The following is a 20,233-nucleotide window of genomic DNA, read 5'->3' on the forward strand; positions in this document are numbered from 1 at the left end:
GTTCGTTAGGGGCACGATTCATGGCCCGATCCCATGATCCCTTGAGGAAGTTACCACCGCAACACGTGCGTAACCGTAACGATACGAATTGACCATAAATTAGGGCCATAAATGATTGGGAAAGAGTACGGGTAGTAGTACGAATCAAAAGTCGTGCAATCGCCAATCACTTTTCGGCCGACAATGAGCCCCATTCAAAAAGGGAACGGCTGCGGCTGCGGTCGGCTGATGACAATTTGACAGATTGAAAGTGAAAAGTAAATGTCTCTAAGTGCCGGCTAGGGATAGGATAGGATGGGATGGGATACGATGCGATGCCATGTCTCTTATCGTTAATTTGCATGAAATGCACGTTCAAGCAGGGCCTGGAGCCAGCCCCGACGCGTCGTCGTCGTCGTCTCTGTGGGTCAATCAGCATTCACTTGTCTCTCATTCAGAGACAGTCGGATAGACGGACTCTCGAGTGGAACCTCGAGGCCTTTTGGTGGCTCAGAGCGAGCCCAGTCGTGTCGAAGATGAGCTGCAGAAAGTTTAGAAAAGAAAAGTAGTTGGGGAGCAGGGAAAAGAATGAATGCTCAAGGGTTTTCAATCCACTTAATGAGAGTGCTCTTCACAGATAGACAGATCCCATTCATTCACACCTTCCACACACTCCACAGAGAGACTCGACTTTTAAACTAGTTCTCTTTCTCTCCCCACAATTAACGCTAAATCTGTTGCTAAATGGCGTTTCATTCACTTGCCATATTCATATTCATTCATAATCGTGTGACTCTTAATTGTCATTCATCATTTATCATTCATAAACATAGCTGTAAATGGTGTTTGTGCTGCTGTCATGGGAACATTTATACAATCTACGGCCGGACTGGATATATTACCATGCATATCTTTATTCTTGTTCTCATTCATGGATCGCCTCGTGTGTGGGAGGGAGAAACGTTCTCAAGAACAGGTATTCCCCCTTGACCTTGTTTGTGCACTTCCCTTACTGCCTTTTCTTTCCATGGTCATTGTTTGGGCGGAGTCTCCAGCGAATGATATAATACTTATTACGACTCTTGGCCTGGAACCTCGAAAGGTACATAAATATTACAGCATACTGTTCTCGGGTGCCACCACTTTTCTGTGTGTGTGTGTGGGGGGGGGGAGGAAGAGTATCCCCAAGATTGTCCATTTTCCATTCCCCGAAAATAAACTGAAATTTCTGCCTGGAGGCCAGTGCACTTTTATTGTATAACTGTCTGTGGCCCCAAGGTCTTTCCCAATCAGAAAATTAAACGATAATTTCACATTTAAATAATTTTGCGCCTGAAGTTGTACAAATGGGGAATAATGGGGGTTCCATCAAATTATATAACCACCACCAGCTCCACCACCAGCAGGCGCTGGAAGGCGAAGACAGTCACAGTTTGGTGACTGCTACACGTCTCGAGACAGAAACAGAGACTGCCACAAAAATTTGTTAAGAGTAAGAGGACAAAATTTCGTTTTACGCGCAAGTGAATTGCGCTTTTGATTGCCGCATGAATGGGATGGCAGAGAGTGAGGGAGAGGGGAGTATGCGGTGTGTTACGGGAGCCCCACAATGCAACAATTATTCTGCTCGATGACTTTCGCTAATAAAACGACATAAGCTCCGCCAGAAATGGAAGTTGACACAAGACTCGCAGATACAGAAAGACAGAAGATGACTCTCTGGGTTTTATAACACTCCCCTCCCCTCCCCTTCTTCCCTCCCCAGCTGCGTCTATAAAGATAATCGCCTGCCAGCCAGGAGGGGGCTGGTGGATTTATGGCGCAAACTGCGAGTATTGTAAAATTAGAATGTCTGGGCAATTTAACCCCAATCAAAACAATCAAAGTAATCAAATTAGTCAGAGGTGTTCATGCTAATTTTATGGTAAATACTAGTTATATATATACGCTGGAGATGTTTCCCCCACCTCGAGATTCTTCCCTAAGAAGATGCCCATAAATTAGGTTTTAGAACTAACGGATGCCCCCGGAATTCTGTTTCGGGTTTCGGGCTGTCTAATTAAGAGAGAGAAAAGAATAGGGTCTTGGAAGTGATAATTAAAATATGAAAATGGTATAATGTGTATGGAAAACCGTAAATGATGGCCGGGAAAATGTTCTCTCTTTGCGCCATTTCCACCAGTGAAAGCTCTATAGATTCTTTCTCTATTTAGATCCCATTTTAATATCGACTTACTAGACTTTCAGTTCGGTTTTTGGTAGCACTTCGACTTCGGATCGTTGAACTTGGGGCCCGGTCGGAGAGTCTATAGCTCGAGTATCTATATAGAACAATGAACTTTATTAACTTTGATTTTCACTGGTTGCCATTTTGGCCGCGTTTTTCAAAGTTTTCTTTTCTGTTTTGCACGCATTCCTTCGGTTTTTTTTTCGGAATTTTCTCGTTTCTTAAATACAATTCGGACTTTCCACCGTTTTCATGGTCAATAAATCGCGTTTAATCAAATTGTAACGAATATTTATTTGTTTCGTTTTCTTCTTTTTCTCTGCTGCCTTTGTTTGTGTTTTTTTTTTTTTTTAATTGATTTGCATTTCACTGTGTGGCCATAAAGGCTTTTGTAAATATTGTTTCGAGTGGCAATATAAATGCAACACGAACAGCCCCGAGCAATCCCCAACGGCACTCGGAATTAATTGTTGCTGAACCTTGATTTTGCTTTTGTTTTATTTGGGGGCCCCTCGGGCTTATTTGTTTTGGGCTCTGTTTTTGATTTAGTTTGGAGCCGAGCGGAGATTTTCCTGCGATTCGATTGGATTGATTTTTCACTTTCGTTGGACTTCACTTTTCTTTTTCTCACCGCCTCGCCGCGCCACGCCTCGGTTTGTGGGCGTTCGTTTGTGGGGCTGGCTGGCTGAAAAAAAAACAGAAGAAACAGAAGTAGAGCTGTTAATGGAAATGGGCCAACGATCGAATTAGAAATCATAGCCGAAAATTTATGCAAAAGGTGCCAGCCGGGCCCTGCCATATGATTAGGCCAAAAAAGCACCGAAATTCGGAACCTATTTGCATTCGATCTGCTGGTAGCCGAACGAAATTGCCAAAAATTGATGTATATCAGCGGCGTGGGGCTCGTGGGGAGTCCGCTCCCCGGCCAGGGCATTGGCCTGCCACCACAGAGAGTATCCCCACCAAATTGATGGCTATCTTGAGTTATGAGGCGTTTTGGAAATGGAAATTGCATTTAACACACGGATCGGATCGGATCGGGTTGGATCGGATCCGATCGGATCGGATAGGAGGAACACTCAAAAATGACAGTTGAAAGCGACGACGTGCCTCTTTGATTCGAAAGTGACAAACCAGGCAGCAGCAGTTTGATGATCTCTAAAGACGATCCCAGGCGAGAGACTGATGATTACGAGTATCTGGGGTAAGAGGAACATTAGACTAAAAGATTTTTGCGATTTTCTCCGATTTCGGCCAATTAATCCAGGCATTAAATATGAAATTTAATACGAGTATTTATTCGCTTAATATGAGATTTCTTTTCTTGCGAATTATATCAAGAAATAATTCTGTTAATGATCTTCGATCATCCCAAAGAAGTCTCCTTTTAATGGGGTTTTTTCCACCTATTTGCGTGCCTCAAAGTTTTTGCATTTTCATTGGGGGGCTGCAATGATCTTCCGTGCACCGCAAGAATCACTCGCCAGACCGCAGCTTCCTTCCTCGATCCTTTCCCCTGGGCTCCAGGGGCTCATTAAATGTGAATTTGCACTTCTTAGCCGCTTAATGTGGTGGTGCTTCCTTGTGGCACGACAACTACAACTACAACTGCAACGACAACGACAACGACGGAGAGTGGATGTTGTCAACGGGCAACAATTAACTGGTGCAGCGCCTCCTGGCCAGGCCAAGGGGTCTTTTGTTGTTGGCTTTTCTGCTGCCTTAATTGTGCCAAAGTGCTGCCAATTTTTATTGCCAACTTATCGCTTTGCAGCCCTCTCTGTCCCTCTCTCTCTCTCTCTCTCTCTCTGGCTCTCTCACTCTTTGGGTGCTGTTGTACTTCACTTAATGAATACCGTTAGACAGCCACAGTGGCAGCCGCAAGTTGATTCTTTTTATTTTGTTGTTGTTTCTTTCTGGCCGCAACGCATTCGTAGAACAAACATCAAACTGAAACTGTTTGGCTGCTGCTGCGGACTCCGCGGACTCCATGGACCCATGGAGCGCTATCAAAACTAATTTATATGCAAATGCAGTTCAAGTAGCTGCAACAAATGCAACAAAAGACAAAGTCGGGAGTCGTCTGGAGTCCCTGCTGGCGGCTGGAGTCGGCGGCGTGGCGTTGCCAACGTGCAAAATTCACAGCGGCAGTAGCGCCAAGTGATAGATGCAAGGGAGGGGTTGTGGGGTAGCTGTAGAGCAGTGGGAAGTTCGTTCTGATCTTCGTTCTTCACTCTCTCCCGCTCTCTCTCTTGCTGTGCAAAGTTCTCTCCGAACAGCAACAACACACACGGCATGATTTACCGTAGAGAACAACAAAGAAATTAATTAACTGCACTTGTATGCCTCTCTAGCCTTCGCTCTCGCTCTCTCTCCCCTATGGGAGAGCCTTTGCATGGGCTGGTGTGTGTGTGTGTGTGTAAGTGAGTGCATTAGCTTTGCAGTTAAATGCTGCGCGAGTAACAGCAGCAAGCAGCAGCAGGCAGCGACAGAGCGTTGCATTTGACAGTGTCGGGAGCAGGAAAAACTGGCTGCAGTCGCCGTCACCGTCACCGTCGCCGCCGCAGCATTAACTCACTTTTGCATTTCCACTTCTCCTTCTAGCTGCTGTTGTTGTTGTTTCCACGTTTTGTCTGACTTCTTTTTTGTTGCAAGTTTTGTTTGCTTTTGGTGGCACAACAAGTGGCAGGTTGAGCCGCGCGATTGCGCCGTGGACTAATTAGTGCTCATGTCGCCTGCCAAAAAGTTATCGACGGGCGCACTGGCGCAGGTCATTCGCCTGTCGGTTGATCGGCTGATCGGCTCATCGGCTGATCGGTTTCCAGTACACTGTTATCGAGCTGTCAAGCTCTTATTTCTGTTCCTGTGCCTGTTAAAGCTACTGTTATTGTTCCCCCGTCTGTTAGCCAGCGTTCATTCTGCTGTCCCTTAAAATTCCTAAGGCTTTGACTGTTGCTGTAATCCCGCTGTTATCCTCCTGTCATTCGTCTACCTTGAGACATGTCTACTGGCTGGGCTGTTACATTTATTACTCCTTTAATCCTACTGCCATTCTCCTGCCTGTTTTATCCTGCTGTCAACTTTTACTCCGACTCGGCTCCGATAACTTTTTATTTCTTAATTAGCAGCACTTGCTCCACTTATCTCCCTGAAGCTGTGGCCTGTCGCTGTCTCAGAGCCTCTTCGGGTGTCTGGGTGTTAATTTCAAAATTTCAACGCGTGCCCCTGCTGCCACTGGCACTTCTACCGCCGCTGCTGCTGCTGCCGCTGCTGTTGCTGTTGCAGCAATGCGTTGACAGCGAATGCAATTTGAACTTGATGGCCGGCAACGTGACACGCATATTAAGCAGACTCTTGCGCTCTCCTCCGATCCAGAGCTCCGGTTTTGTAATATGCACGGGGGGGTCTTGGAGTGGAGTGGGACTGGAGCTGGAGCTGTAGCTGGCTGGGTCTGATGTGGCCAAGGGGGGGAGGCAGGGGCACGATAGAGCCCGCCGGGCGGCGCTTGGAATACGCATAAAGCGGCCGCGCATGCGCAATTAGTCGTGATTGAGTCGCAAGTTTGTTTAAGCGACAAGAGCGACATCAGAGCAGCCAGCAGAAGGAGAAGGAGGAGATGATGAAGAAACTACACACAAAATAGCAGCAAAATTACTTCGAACACGAGAAAAGCACACACGCGGGACACACGGACACAGGGACAGCAGCGTTTAGGAAAACTCTCACTTTTGACGGGTCTGGGCTCTGGGGTCTGGAATCTGGCTTTATGTTTTAACAGTTTTGTTTTTTTTTTTTCTTAACTGTCGATTAACAATTTCGATCGGTTACCAACGCAGCATAAGCTTTTCTGCTGCCTTTTGATTGATTGAAATGTCTAAAGATTCATGATTTTGGTTTGGGTTTCGGTTTCGGTTTTGGCTTTTTTTTTTGTATACAAATTTATTCTCTTTGCCCCGAAGGCTGCGGTTTAATGTGTGTAACAAAAATTAGGCACCTTTTTTCTGTTTTGTGATAGATAATCATATATCTTGGACGGATCTTGGATGGGGTGATGGGTAGTGTAGTGGCTGGCTCCGTGTGAATATACAAATCGATAGCGAAACCGAATCCGAATCGGATCTGAAACCGATCTGAACCGCACACGTTCGCTGTAAAAACCGAACTGCGGCCGGCAAAGCATCGGGCCAAGCATAAAACTGCGGCCAAGAGAAACGCAAAGCGCCTAAGAGCGGCTCAAAGAGAGGAGCGAGAGAGAGAGAGCGAGAGCTGGCTGGCTGGCTGGCTGGCGTTCGAAGAGAGATTTATGACGGACAAGTTTGTGCCTGCAGTCTTTCGCCGAACAGCTGATTGCGAGGCTCTTTAGCTTACAAATTGATAAGTGCACAAATGTTTACGGTACGATTCGACCTCGACCCCCCAGGCTCGTATGAATATATCTATAAGACACACACACACACACACACACACGCACACAGACACACAGGCCGTCTGGCAGACCCACATATTCGTGCACGTACGAGTCGCATTTATTTGACCATCAATTTTCAACAGCTTTTCTTCTTGCTTTCCATTCAATTCCCAGACTTTGTCACTCTCGGCCAGGCCAGTATTTTGCAAGTGGCTTCCCCGCTCCCACTCCTGCGGACCGCGTGTGTGGGTGATTCATGAGCGGCGGCCCGGCCGATTATTTAATCTCCGTATTAGCGCAAACTCTTGTGCGGTTTCTTTATTGACTCACCCGTCGACGCCGCCGCCGTCGCCGCCGTCGCTGCCGCCGATGGACCTCACTCCTGAAAGTGGGTCAGTGTTAAAGATTTTTCTCTCTGTTTGGGGTTTTTTTTATGAGTTATCAGTGTAACTGTTATATAACACTTGAGTGCAGTCTATTGTTGGGGCTTTATGGGGGTATCGCTCGAAATGGATGATTCAGTTCGCTTCAATCGATTTTTGGGTGTGGGTACCTGTGTTGCCGCCAGTGGTGGCATACATTTTGATAAATAGCCCGGCAGATCCCGGTGGTTGATGGTCACTTTAACAAGATCGCGGATCTTTAGAGGCTTTTAATGGACTTTCAAAGGAACTCCATGTACTGTTATGGGCCATAAATGGAAACCCAGGCGGTTTGGGAGTGCTCTTAATAGGCAGAATGAGGTGCGAGGATCATTAAGGGTGCGGAATGCCAAAGAGAAAGTTTGACGCTCGGGGATATCATCATTTTTATAGATCACTAGGGTGTGAAGATCCGTGAAAAGCCAGAGGTAATAGAAGGTTAGAGATCACTGATCATTATACATAGAATGAGGATCAGGATAGCCCATAAAGACTAGAGATCACTGATCAGAATAAGGATCAGTGAGGATCATTGAAACATAATATTCATTCCTCATAAACATGGATCTTTACCAAGTAGAACACTGATCTTTAAGCTTCTGTTTGTTGAAATCAAATACCAAATCAATGGTCTATTTAGATATCATTCCCCTGCTAATCATCTTAAAAAATGAACCCAAAAAACATTGTAAATGGCGATCGGCGACCGTTTCAGTTCTGAAAAATGCAGTTCAACGAACGTTCTCGGGTTCTCGGTTGATCACGGACGGGCGAAAAAAAAAGACAAACATTCATTCATGCCTGACTGGTCTCTGATAAATGGATCTTCGAATGGATTCCTGCTTAACAGAACAGTTCAATGACAGAATACTCAACGCGGATCGTGGCTCTCTCGAGTGATCGTCTTCTGCTGTGGATTGTTGGATTGCCTGGAATCGGATCCTACTACTGAATTACTCAGACAGACATCAATTTAGCCAAAAGATCATTTAACACTGTCATCGCTAAACGATCATAAATCAGTTGTTGAATGAAGTTGTATATGAAATGTAATCAGTGATCGGTTCGGACAGAATGGAGAGGATCATTTACGGAAAGAAAGAAAGTAATGGGTAGAAAGAATACCAAGAATACTACGATTTTTATTGCTGAATTTATTAGAGAGGATCAGTGGTGATTGTGGGAGTAGTTGTGTGGGAATGACTTTTTATTTTATTTGTATTTTATTCTTTCGTCTTTCTTTAAACCTTTAAAGTTTTTATGGTGTCTTAAATGTTTCGTTAACTTCCAATCAACAAGTATATAACCATTTTATTCATTTATTTAGTGGCTCTCTGTGGAATTTTGTATATCAGGTTTCTGGGTCCACTCCCACTGCGGTTTTAGCCCGAATCCAGAATATCTCTCAATTGCGCCATAAAAAAACTCCCCATGACATCTCTCCTTTTTTTTGTATCCGCCAGCAGCTCCGCCAATATTTAATTTCGCTCCAAAATCGAATTCCACCTTACTGACCCATTTAGCAGAACGGCGATCCGCCTCGGGCTCTGGAGGCAGGCCGGGCCTAGCCCAATGCGGCAAGTGGCAGGGGCAGCAGCAAGTGGCAGGCAGGCAGCTGCTCGGACTACGTCTTGGACTTGTTGGAGTCGCTGCTTGAGACTTGATTAATAGTTTACACGTGAATCAAATCTCGAATCGTTAATTTAAATGACCATCCAACACAATGGAGGCCCAAAGTGCTGCCAATATATTTGCCAATTATGCTGGCTCCCATGGCCAGCCGCAGACGAGCCAGCGACTTGGCCCAGAGAGAGAGATGCATCGAGGAGTCTTGAGGGGTTTTAGCATCCTGTCAACGCTTTGTTGACGGACATTTGCATAATACACAGGGAGAAGAGATCATCGGTGGAGACTCTTCTTTTAGTGTGTGATCTACGGGCTGTTGGGCTTAGCCGTGGCCCTCGGCCCTCGGCCCTGGGCTAGAGCCAAAGTGAAAGTCCGTGTCAAGATGAATAGGTCGCAATTTGTCATGCCAATGGCACTGGGACTGGGACTGGGACTGGCCTCCCCACTCTCGCGTGAGTGGGTCTGATCTGGTTTGGGCTCTTGGCGTGCACATCATGTCATTTTCATTGGGAATCGTTTTGTGCTGTCAACAGTGCCACAAAAGCTCAGCAAATGACATGTACGAACTCAATCGATTATCGCCAGTTGCGAGTAGGAAGTGGAAAGCGAGGCACGGCACAAGAGGCAGGCACACAAGAGTTTGTGTCTTGAGTCTTTCGTTTCGAGTTCCGCCAAAGACAGAGAAAAGGCGAGAGAGAAAGAATGATCGGATGGAATGTGGTAATTAATTAAGCCAAAAGCAAAAGCAAGAGCAAAAGCCAAGAACTAACCACACAAACGGCAGCCAGCTATTGGCGAAGAATTTTTCTTTCATTTCCAGCTGGAAAAATCCCACTCCGAGCGCGAGGCGAGGGCACGGGGCAGGCAGGGCTTGGTGGGCGGTCGATTCCCGGGAAACCAAACATTGCATGCATGAAATGAGCGTAATTATTAAGTGTACAAGCCTTGCCACATCTGCTTGCCACCACACTAAGCCTGGGCCACAGGCCACAGCCTGTGTCTGTGTCGCGGCTCTGGGCTCTGCGCTCTGGGCTGGGGGCTCTCTTGGCCATCCCATGTCTTTATTTAATAGTTGTGTAAGTATTTTTCACAGCAATATTGAATTTTCCGCACACACATGTGACATGGGTCAGTAACCTAGAAATGAAAATAACACCTTGCTGCTGCTGCTGCTGTGGCTTCTACTCTAAGGCTAAGACTAAGGCTGAAACTGAGGCTAAAACTATGGCTGAAACTGAGGCTGAAACTGAGGCTGAGGCTTTGGCTGCCAACTGCCATAAATGTGGACGGAATGGAGATGGACATGGAGAGCTCTGTGGCTCTAGAGAGACCAGGCGATCAACCAAGAACCCAACCAACCAACCAACCAACCATCGACCCCCCTCTTGTGTGTGTGTTTCAAACCATATCTATATCTAAGCAAGTGTATGGATGGACTGCCACTGCCACAGCCACAGCCACTGCCACTACCTCCTGCCTCTGCAGAGCCCAAAGAGAACCACAACATAAGAGAGAACCTGTATGGAGAGACAAGCACCAACAACTAACATCTTCAGAAAATTTGTTAAACCGCAGTACACACGGCAGAGAAATGTTGGAAAACACACACAAAACCCAAAACCGCAAAATGCTGCAAAAAAGACGACGACAACAGGAGAAACAATAAAGTGGCAGCGAACTCTTCTCTTCTTCAGGCAAATTAAATTAAAAGCACTCACAAATGTAACCCTAAACATTGTCTAATGGCCGAAAAAAAAAGCCAAAAGGCCCAAATAATGTGAGGCAATGCCAGGGAATGAGCAAGAGCAGAGCATCGCCATCCAAATGGGCATCCGAATGACAAAACAGGAAGCAGCCACAAATAGGAGGAGGGAAAACGAATATGGAATGCTCTAAGAAAATGATTTGAAAATGGAGAACAATTTCTGGAAGAGAAGGAACTTTTGGTGGAACAACAATGCCATGGTATCTGCACTGCCAGGAAAGGAAATTATAGAATTCTTTATATGGAATTATATCTACAAATTGTTGTACACAGAAGTGCGATACGATCCATTATAAAGTGTATTAAATATCGCCTACAAAATCTTATAGGAAAAAGTCCGAAAACGCAATGAATATACTCTTAAATCTGTAGAGGACTGAACAGAATATCTATGGGAAATTTCCTAAAGAAAAGAAAGGAGTTATCAGTTAAATTTCAATATAAATCATAGAGTAATCATATACCTAGAACATGTCTCTTTTCTCTACATCATAGCTCAAGATCTCAGCCCTCAAAAGTCAGAGTATAAACCCCCAGAGAAGGGGCCAGTGACTCTCTCGGGTTGAACTCGTAGTCAGAAGCAGGCAGACGGACGGTCGCGTCACAGTCAGTTAACAGCTGGCTGGCATTACGATGATATAATAATAAACAATGCCACAGCCAAAAACTCAAGAACACTGGGGAGTAGAAGGAGGAGGAGCAGGAGGAGATTCCAGCCAGGTCATGTCAGTGGCAGCTCCAGAGAGTCAGGGCTTTGGCATGCGCTTCAATTTGGTTGCCAGTCCGGACTCCAACAAATCATCTAACCAACACCCTGGAGAAGACTTGAGACTTGACTCGAGGCAGAGATTAATTTCAGTTGACAAATTACACACATGAATTTCTAACGGCAGTACAATATTTATGGGAAACTTCCCACCTGGCCCCGTCCCAGTGCGTGCCACAACCAGATACCCCAGATCCCCCAGATTCAGTTGGTGGGGTGTCTCTGACTCAACCTGAACTGGAGCTGTAGCTGGAGTTGGGCTGGGGCAGGAGCTGGGAGCTCTGTGGCTCTGGTTGACAGCTGAAATTGAGATTAATTGTGCTAAATTAAGTGAGTGAGAAATTACGAAATTATTGCAGCGCGTGTGTTGGTTGCAGTTAGAAATCGCAATCAGTTTGCCTGCATCAGCTGTAGCCTGGAACGCCGATCTCCCAACCCAGAGGGTCCTACAAATTGTCTTGGGTCTGGGTCTTGGATCTTGGATCTTGTATCTTGGAACTTGGAACTTCTCGGTGAAAATTACAGGTGTGTGTTGTTGTGGCTGAGCTGCGGTTTGGGCGGTGCGAAAGGTGTGAAGCCGAATGGCAATGGAAGGGAATGGAATGGAGATCCCAGGGAAACCATCGGATGGCTGCTTCTGCAATTGGTCCACGCCCAGTCGGAGCTGCTGCGGCTGCTGATGACTGATGATAGAGTTGATTGAAAGTTAACAGGTTGAAAAGGGATTGCACTTAAATGTGCTGCAGAATGCCTTCAGATATCCGGTATTCAAAGAAGCATTCACGAAACCATTTAAAAAGGGTAACAACAGTGCAATCAGGAGGTACTGATCATAGACCTAAAAGATACTTAAGCAGGTCCCTTAGAGGCTGATGGCAGGGACCTAAAACCAGGCAGTAGATGATGGAAATATTCCAAGACTCCGAACTCCGAACCAGGAACTGCATTCCGAAAAACACCCACTAGGAAAAGAAAAAACCCAAGGGTGACACATCACAATCAGAGCACTCCACAATCCGCAGAGAGGGAGGCGGAATGTTGCAACCGAATGGCAAGGCGTTGCCCGGCAGTCAGCTAAAGTTGCAGCTTGTTGCAGGAAGTGTCACGGGGGCAGCAACAACGGCAACAGCAGCAGCAGAAACAGCATCCGCAGCAGAATAAACCGTCAAAAGCTGTTACAAATTGTGCAATTGGTTTTGGGGCTAATACTCGTAGCAGGCACATGGTACCACAACCATTTGGGGGTTCACCTAGTCATACTTGCCCCATCTACCTGCTGCCACAACCACAGCGCTTCAGTTCAGCTACAGCTCCAGCTTCTATCCTTCACTCCTGCACTCCTGCACTCCTCTTCTGCTGTTGGCTGCCCCTTTTAAGCGGCATGTGGCATGTGTGAGGAAGCTCGACTCGAACCAAAATGGTATACGACCACTGCAACCTGTTTAGGCCCCGGCATTGGCATTGGCATTGGCCATGGCCTAGGCCAGAGTCACTGGCTGTGGCAGTGGCAGTGGCAGTGGCAGAGTCAGAGACCGCGTCGCACTTTACAGTTTGATTTCTCACGAGGCAGACGCGGCATCTGGCTCTGAGGAGCAGGCAGCAGGCAGAAGGCAGCCCCAGCCGCAGGACCGTTACTTACATGCATCTGGTTCCGCACTTCAAGTTCAGGTTGAGAGGCGGCATGCGGCATGTGGCATGGGGCACACAGCAAGCATTGCAGTGTCTGTGTGTGTGTGTGTGTGGGGAAGTAGGAGGTGGAAGAAGGTTTACGGTGAGGGAGAGCCCGGATTTGAATAGGGATTTTGTTTTCACTTGTGTCTGGGTCACCCGCCGCCGCCACCGCCGCCAACATCCAAGTGGCACAAGGTCAGGTGCAACAAGTCGCAAGAAGATGAAGATGTTTTGTTTGCTTTTGTGTGGAAGAGGGAAGTGGCACTGGTTGCTCCTGGATATCTGTCTCTCTGCCTCTCCGCCTCTACGCCGATTCCTTCAATGATAATGATGATGGGGCAGTGGCAGTGGCAGCCGCTGCGGCATCCGTAATGAGTTCAAATCACAGTTGCATCCATGAGATATCGCTGCTCGTGTAATTGTTGGCATTGGCATTTGTCAAACGTTTTTAACCGATCCTCCAGCAGCAGCAGCACCACCACCACCAGCACCAGATGCAGTGCAGCAATTAAAAAAAAGAACAGAAACAGAGAGGGAGAGAGCGAGAGAGAGTACAGCAGAGGTCCAGCAGAGAGCTGGGACTTGGGACTGCAACCTGGGATTGGGATTGGGTTGCTGGGATGCTGGGAGATGCTTGGGAGGAGGAGAAGACTCCGACGACGACGACGACGACGTTAAGACGTGATTGAACTGCAACTGCAGGGGGAACCTGTTTGCTCTTGTCTATATTAGATATGAGGCAGCGATAAGTGGAGCGTTCCCCTCTCTCTCTCTCTCTCTCACTCGGTGAGGCAACAGTTGGAAGCACTCTTGAGCGGCAGCGGCAGCGGCAGCCACTGAGATCGTCAATACAAACATGGCAAAGATATCAGCGACAAGCTGACATTCTCTAATAATTGGCAAGTGACATTCCTTCGCGCTTTGAATTTACAGAATTTATGGTCAAAGGCACTCCACTCCACTCCACTCCACTCGACAAAGAGACAGCTGCCTCAGATGCCAGCAGATCCCAGCAGATGCTCCCCAATCCAAAGGCTCACCCCTCACCCAATTGTGATGCCCCATCCATGTGATGCATCGTTTGATGCATCCGCTGCCCAGAGTCCATTACTCCAAATTATGTGGCTGCTGTATGCAAGTTTACAGCTTCTAGTGCCCAATCCATTAACTCTCTGCGGAGGGGATCTCCCCAGAGACCCGATCCGAACCGAACCGATCCACTCTGCCTCTCATCTTTTATGAGGCGCCGCCGGCGTAGATCCTCTGTCCATCCATAAACACACAGGTATGAATATATGGCCGCATATCCATGTTCGGCCATCCATTGCCGGAGAGTCGGGCAATTAGCGGAGTGAAATTCAACACTCGCATGTGGGTCCCCATTGTCCAAATGGGGGGCTCGACGCATGCCTCGCGGAAAAGTTGATATCTCTCTCGTTTCCTGCTCGGCATTATTCGGATATTCTATGCCCAAAGGAGGCGGCAGCTAAAACTGTTTGACTTGCAAAAATATGTAGGTTGATGCAATAAAAGGGAACTGGATCAGCGAGAAAAATGCGGGAATATCGAGGATTTCCTGGCCAAAAACCATTCATGAACCATCTCTGAAGAAAACCTTTAAGACTATCTATCAATCTGAACAAGCGAAGATCCGCAACAAGCCAGCCACAGTCCCAAGTAACTTCAAAGTGGCAACAACTTCATTTGCTGTTTTGCGGCGGCCAACATCTATTTTTATTAGCCAAGCAATTTGGCCAAAAGGCAGCAGCAGCAGCAGCAGCAGTACCAGAAACCGAAGAGCCACAAAAGAGAGAAACAGAAAGACAAAGTCAGAAATAGAACCAAAGACAGAGACAGAGACAGAGACAGACCCCAATCCCGGGACACAAAACGGTTTTCGCGATACGCGGAGATGCGACATGGAGGAGACACCTGTCATGAGGAGGCCCCTAACAACGGGCCATCAGGAGGCCGGAGTGCAGAGCGGAGGCCATGCCACAACAACACCTCTATTCAAATAAGCCACAAAGTCAGATTTAGGATCTCTCTCCTCTTTCGAGATCTGTCTGTGTGCGGCTCCCCACTAATGCCATGCGTGGTCCCATTTCGCAAACCGAACGATACCCAACGCTGACCCAATGCTAAGCGGGCTGCAAAAATGTTGGACAATGGCCCACAGCAGTTTAACGGATGCTTCCTCTTGGTCATCGCTGGTTCTATGGCTAGTGCCTGTTGCCTGCTGCCTGCTGCCTGTTGCCTGGTGCCTGGTGCTTTTGTGGTGCTGGAGAACATAAAGGGTGGAACAAGTCTTGAGACATGTTACTCCATGGCATGGCAAGGCATCGCAGTCAGGCCTGAACTTGTTCCGCGAAACGTGTTTGGTATTTCGCCTCAGTGGCAGAGCCAAAGCCAAAGCCAAAGCAGCCAACTGGTTGACGTTGTTGACCACATGACCAGGTCCAGGTCCAGGCCAGGTCCAAGTCCAAGTCCAGTCCCCAGTCCCCGAGATCCAGTTGGCCGACGCTCCAGCGATCCCGAATATGATGATCAGCGACGGTGCCGCTGACGCTGCCACTGCTGGTGCCCGTGCCTCAAAGTGTGGCCACAAATCGAATTGTTGTTAATTAATAACAACGAAACACCTTTGGTCTGGACACAGGGATCCCTTCCGGACAGTAACTGGCCCTCCTCCCAGGCCCCGGGCCGCAGGCCACGCAGGACTGGCAGGTGCTCCTAATTTGGGGTGGCGCCCCGCCGTTGACGCCCTTTTCTGGCTCGATTTCGACTTGGAACTTCGCTTTTTTTTGGGGCTTGTTAGCATTGTTAGCCGTTCCGTTGCCGTTGCCCCTTTCGGTGGCCACAAAAACCAAAAAAAAAGTAAAGTGCAGTTAGGCACGCTCTCTCGGTCTCTCGGTCTCTCTGTCTCTCGCTCTATCTCTTGCTTAATTTGTGGCATAACTCGTTTCGTAATTGAGAATTACATTAGATTCGTGACGAGTGCGTGCAACAGAACTAGTTTCGCCAGCTCCCCACCGACCGACCGACCGACCGACCACGAGGCTGGCTATTGAGTCATTTGGCAGCAACAACGAAAAATGGCAAATGGCAAAAGAAACGCGGCTATTGAATTGGCCAAGATAAGCAAAGCGTATGCCAATATTTGTACGAATACGTATACGTACTACGTATGCGGAGTCCTCCTATGTATGATCCACGCTTGATAGCCACAGTGCCCCCGACACATGGCATCTATCTTTTATTGCACGCAATTTCCTTCCAGCTCGAGATTCCTTTAGAGCTACCACGCTCCTGGAGATAATCAGCGGTTGCAGCATTGCGGCATTGCGGCAGCAGCGGGCTGGGCTGGGCTGGGTTGGAACTGCTACCAAAACGAGATGCTACCAGATGTGGCGATTGGGTGCAGAAAGGAGTGATAGTCAAGTGCCAAGTGGCCTTCCTCTGTGTGGGTATTAGCCGGGCTAATCAGAGATGGACCAGACACAGACCCTCCCCGAAGACTGAAGACTGAAGCTGGATGGAAGATGTAGGAAGGGGTACAGGAAACCCTTCCGGAATGGGACCTATGCAAGAATCTATAGAATGAAAGATAGGTCAAAGATATTGAAATCTCTGTATAAAAGAATAACCCGAAAGAAGCGGTCGATCGAATAATTATATCACATTGTGGCTAATCTTTGATAAAGAAAAACCCGCTCCCTGAAACATACAGAAATCTTTCTAGATCTTGGACTTCCTGTGTGCCGATGAAACCACAGCATACATACAGACAATACCTACAACTATCGACCAGTAACCCCACCTTACCCACCCGTAGGACGGGTATGGGGCATGGGGTATGGGTATTACCCACAAACCACTTGGATATGGGCCGTCAATTGATTTCATTGCTAATGATGGCTAACGGTGCTGGCTCAGACACTTGCCACAGCATCGAATGGGGCTGCGGAAAGGAAGCCAGCGGTTAGCGGACTACGCCCAGACCGAGACAACACCCAGAGAGCCAGGTGCAGATATTTTGATGCAGAGTCCACCTGTAGGACAGTGGGGCCCCGATAAACGGCATAACGCCCGAAGCAGGGGTCTTTCTTTGGCAAAGTTTGCCTTTACGAGGCCCCACCGCTGGTCCGCTGGTCCGCTGGTCCGCTGGTCCGCTGGTCATCGCACGTTTGTGTGTGGCTTCCGCGGCCTCCCGTTCGAGATTGATTGGGCATTCGTTTATTGTCAGTCGAGAGCCGGCTTATCGCATCAATGCAATTTGTTTGCGCTGCGGCTACGGCTGCGCCTTCACCTGCGGGCGACTCTCCACTGCTCTCCACTGCGGCTCTCCCGCTCCAACCGTTAGAGTCGTGCTTAGCTCTGAGCTTCAGCGGCGACACACCGTGGACAAAGGGAGAGCGAGTGTGTGTGTGTGCCTATGGTCGTGCATGCCAAAGCCAAGGCTTAATAACCCCGAGAGCCTTAATTAAGGCCTTAACTAAAGCAGTTTGATTGATTTACGCTGCCAGAACAGAGCGACACGGACATAGACACAGACACAGCCTGAGAGGAAGTCTCGTCGAGTCAGTCTCCCCTTCGTTACAATTAACAGTTTGTGTGGAGGATCTACGCGGACGAATCCGGCTCTGTCTGCATAATTACCCCATAAGACTCAATTAACTGTAAATTAAAGAAAATGCTCGCTTACATTATGGCTGCACTCAATGTCGCGTGTGATAATGGCTTAGCCGGCTGTCGCTCTCTTCTGCCCAGCCATTCGGAGGGAGAGACACAGACAACAAACGCAAGGTACTCTCCAGCGCAGCGCTCTCGGGGTATGGCACCAGCCGTTCTAGGCAGAGTTGCCTAATAAGTTAATCCATGTATGTTCCTGCAGAGAGCGCTCTCCCAGGAACCACCTCACCCTGCACAAACACACACCTTGCTGCCCATCTGCTAGTAAAAGCATTTTCTGTTGCTTCCTTTTTGGTGCTTTTGTTTCTGTCTCTCTCTCGCTCGCTCGCACTCACACTCACACCTCAGATCGAATTAGAGCGGGCAAATGTAGTGAGAAGAGAGGAGATAAAGGAGAGGAGAATTAAGTAACAAGGCACTTAACGTTAACACTTAACAAGGCAATGTCGCGGGGCCGGTGTCTCTCGGAGGGTACGGATGGGATGGGATCTCTGTGTGGGGAAGCTGCTGGCCATAAAATGTAGCCGGAGACGGAGACGGTGACGGTGACGGAGCCGTAGCTGGAGCTGGAGTTGGAGCTTGCAACGAAATGCCATTAAGTGTCATTGCTCATTCCTGCGAAAGATTGATATCGGACTTTAAATATGCGTAGTACGTACCCCGTCTGCTGTCAGGGAATGGAACACTAAAAGTCGTCCGATGGTGGGGCCAGGCAGTGTCAGTGACAGAGGGAGAGAGCTGGTGCAGGGCAATTAACCCCGTAATTTCCCATAAAACGGAAGTTGGAATGCAGAAACCCGAGATGCCAACCAGAAGACTCTTCTGGATATCTCACTCTCTCAGTGGGAACATCCCAAAAGGTAGGAAGTGTTATAGCCACAACAGAATAAATACATATTACTTTTAAATAACTTATCCCCCAACCTGTTGATTGATCGTATCTTCAGCCTCACGAACATGTATGACCCTTCTCCGAAAAAAATGTCCCCGTACATACCAGACACTGATCACCAGGTGGGGAGGCCACAAATGTTGGCTCTCAGGTGAACTCCAGCTCAGAGTCGAAGCCAAAGTCGATTGCGGCTTAAGCGGCTTATCACATTAGCACACTCCATCCAGCTTCAGGTCCAGCTCCAGCTCCAGCACAGGCAGGCCCCCGAGCCCGAACACAGACAGAGGGAACAAAACGAGATACGAGTATTGAGGATTGAGTATTGAGAACCGCTAAAGAGCCGTTAGCGAGCGCGACATGGATGCGACATTCGCATCCTGCTCTTGCCACAGATCTGGGACCTGGATCCTTGTGACACACACACACGTACACACAGAGAGAGACAGCAGAGACAGACGATTGCCGGCCGGCTGCACTTTGCCTGGACGAGATCTTAACAAAACTAACTCGATCTCCATTGATCGGACGCATTTCAACTGAAAGTCAAGTGGAGAGAATGCCGGCGTTGACGCTGACGCAGACGCTTGCGTTGGCAGCGGACTTCAGACTGCGGACGACTGCATTCCCGAGACCCAAGACCAGAGATGGAGGAGCCCCACAGCCCCACAGTCCCACAAAAATAATACAACAGAAAAGATCCAAACCAACACACAAAAAAAACAAAATGTAAGAAAACTAAGCCAAACCGTAGTGCAGCGGAGAGTGTGCAGAAATGTTTATGGCTTGGGCCGTGGCCGTCCAGAGAGATGCTCTACAAGGCGGCCCACCACTTAATAGATCTCCGAAGAGCTCCAATGAAAAGAAAGCCTCGCCCCTGGAGAACCCCAGAGAAATTGGAGTTGAGACAAAAGACATTTTCGAAACTTTAGTTGCATCCAAGATCGATGAAAGAAAGTTCGGGACCACCCCATATGATAGATGGAAAAGGTAAGATTGAAATTTAAGAGTTTTTGGATGACGAAAGAGGTTTTCTAGACAGAGATCATTATTATATTAAATAGAATATATCATTAGAGATCATTTCTGAAGATATCCGGATCTATTGGAACCACCAAAAATACACATAATATTCCCACTGTAGAGTACAACAAAGTTTGAAGGAAATTGCACCGGCAACGTTCTGTGGCAACGTTCTGCGGAGTTGCTCATTTTGTGCTTCGATGGCGGTGGTGCCTCCACCAGCCGCTGCACCACTGCCCCGCGCCGCAGCGACTTGTGGAAGGAACAGTACAATCGAGTTTCCACCAATGTGAATTAAATAGTTGGCCAAAAGAGAGGCGACAGAGAGCTCAAATGCCGCTAAAAACGCAACAAATCCCAGACGTTGACCACAAAGTAATGGAAATATTGAGAATTCCTTTGGCCTGACTTCTTCGACTGGGAGTCGCAGGCGCAGTCTTAGTCTGAGTCTTGGCTGTGGCATGGCCGTAACTCAAACCGACCATTAGAAACGAACATTAGCAGAAGGAGACGACGAGTGGCAGGCTGAGGCTGGCTGAAAAAAAGAACTAACGAACCTTGACAATTAAGTTTGCGCCACTCTGCCAAACCCAATTGGAATTCAATGTGCATGCAATGTGCCTGCCAGCAGCAGCAGCCGCAGCAGCAGCCGCAGCAGCAGCAGCCGCAAATGACGTTGATGATGCTCCTCATCCTCGTCCTCCCCATCATAACGAAGCTACCAACCATCCCGTCCCCATCCCCATCCCATCTCCATCCACACAG

At 48.0% G+C, this 20,233-nt stretch overlaps 1 protein-coding gene and 1 long non-coding RNA gene across 8 annotated transcripts in view; one reads left to right on the top strand and one right to left on the bottom strand.

Moving 5' to 3' along the window:
- Sb (serine proteinase stubble) overlaps window positions 1-18,918 on the bottom strand; it is a 28,732-nt gene extending 9,814 nt beyond the window's left edge. For 2 of the 7 annotated variants that reach the window (XM_033380449.1, XM_033380430.1), the window contains exons 1-2: window positions 6,201-6,403; window positions 2,216-2,891 (exon numbers count right to left, since the gene is read on the bottom strand). Coding sequence is in view for 2 of the 7 variants with exons in the window: in XM_033380424.1 (XP_033236315.1) it covers window positions 6,201-6,229 (29 nt within the window). In the remaining 5 variants the exon portion in view is untranslated. Of the gene's footprint in view, window positions 1-2,215; window positions 3,352-6,200; window positions 6,404-18,553 lie in introns of those variants that run through there. The other 5 variants (XM_033380424.1, XM_033380419.1, XM_033380445.1 and 2 more) reach the window with 4 other exon arrangements.
- Window positions 11,478-12,158, top strand: LOC26532405 (uncharacterized). Its single transcript, XR_004469363.1, has 2 exons — window positions 11,478-11,994; window positions 12,051-12,158. It is a non-coding gene; the product is annotated as an uncharacterized lncRNA (long non-coding RNA).
- Window positions 18,919-20,233: the final 1,315 nt, after the last annotated feature.

The sequence above is a fragment of the Drosophila pseudoobscura genome, chromosome 2 (genome assembly GCF_009870125.1).
Source record: "Drosophila pseudoobscura strain MV-25-SWS-2005 chromosome 2, UCI_Dpse_MV25, whole genome shotgun sequence".
Taxonomy (NCBI): domain Eukaryota; kingdom Metazoa; phylum Arthropoda; class Insecta; order Diptera; family Drosophilidae; genus Drosophila; species Drosophila pseudoobscura.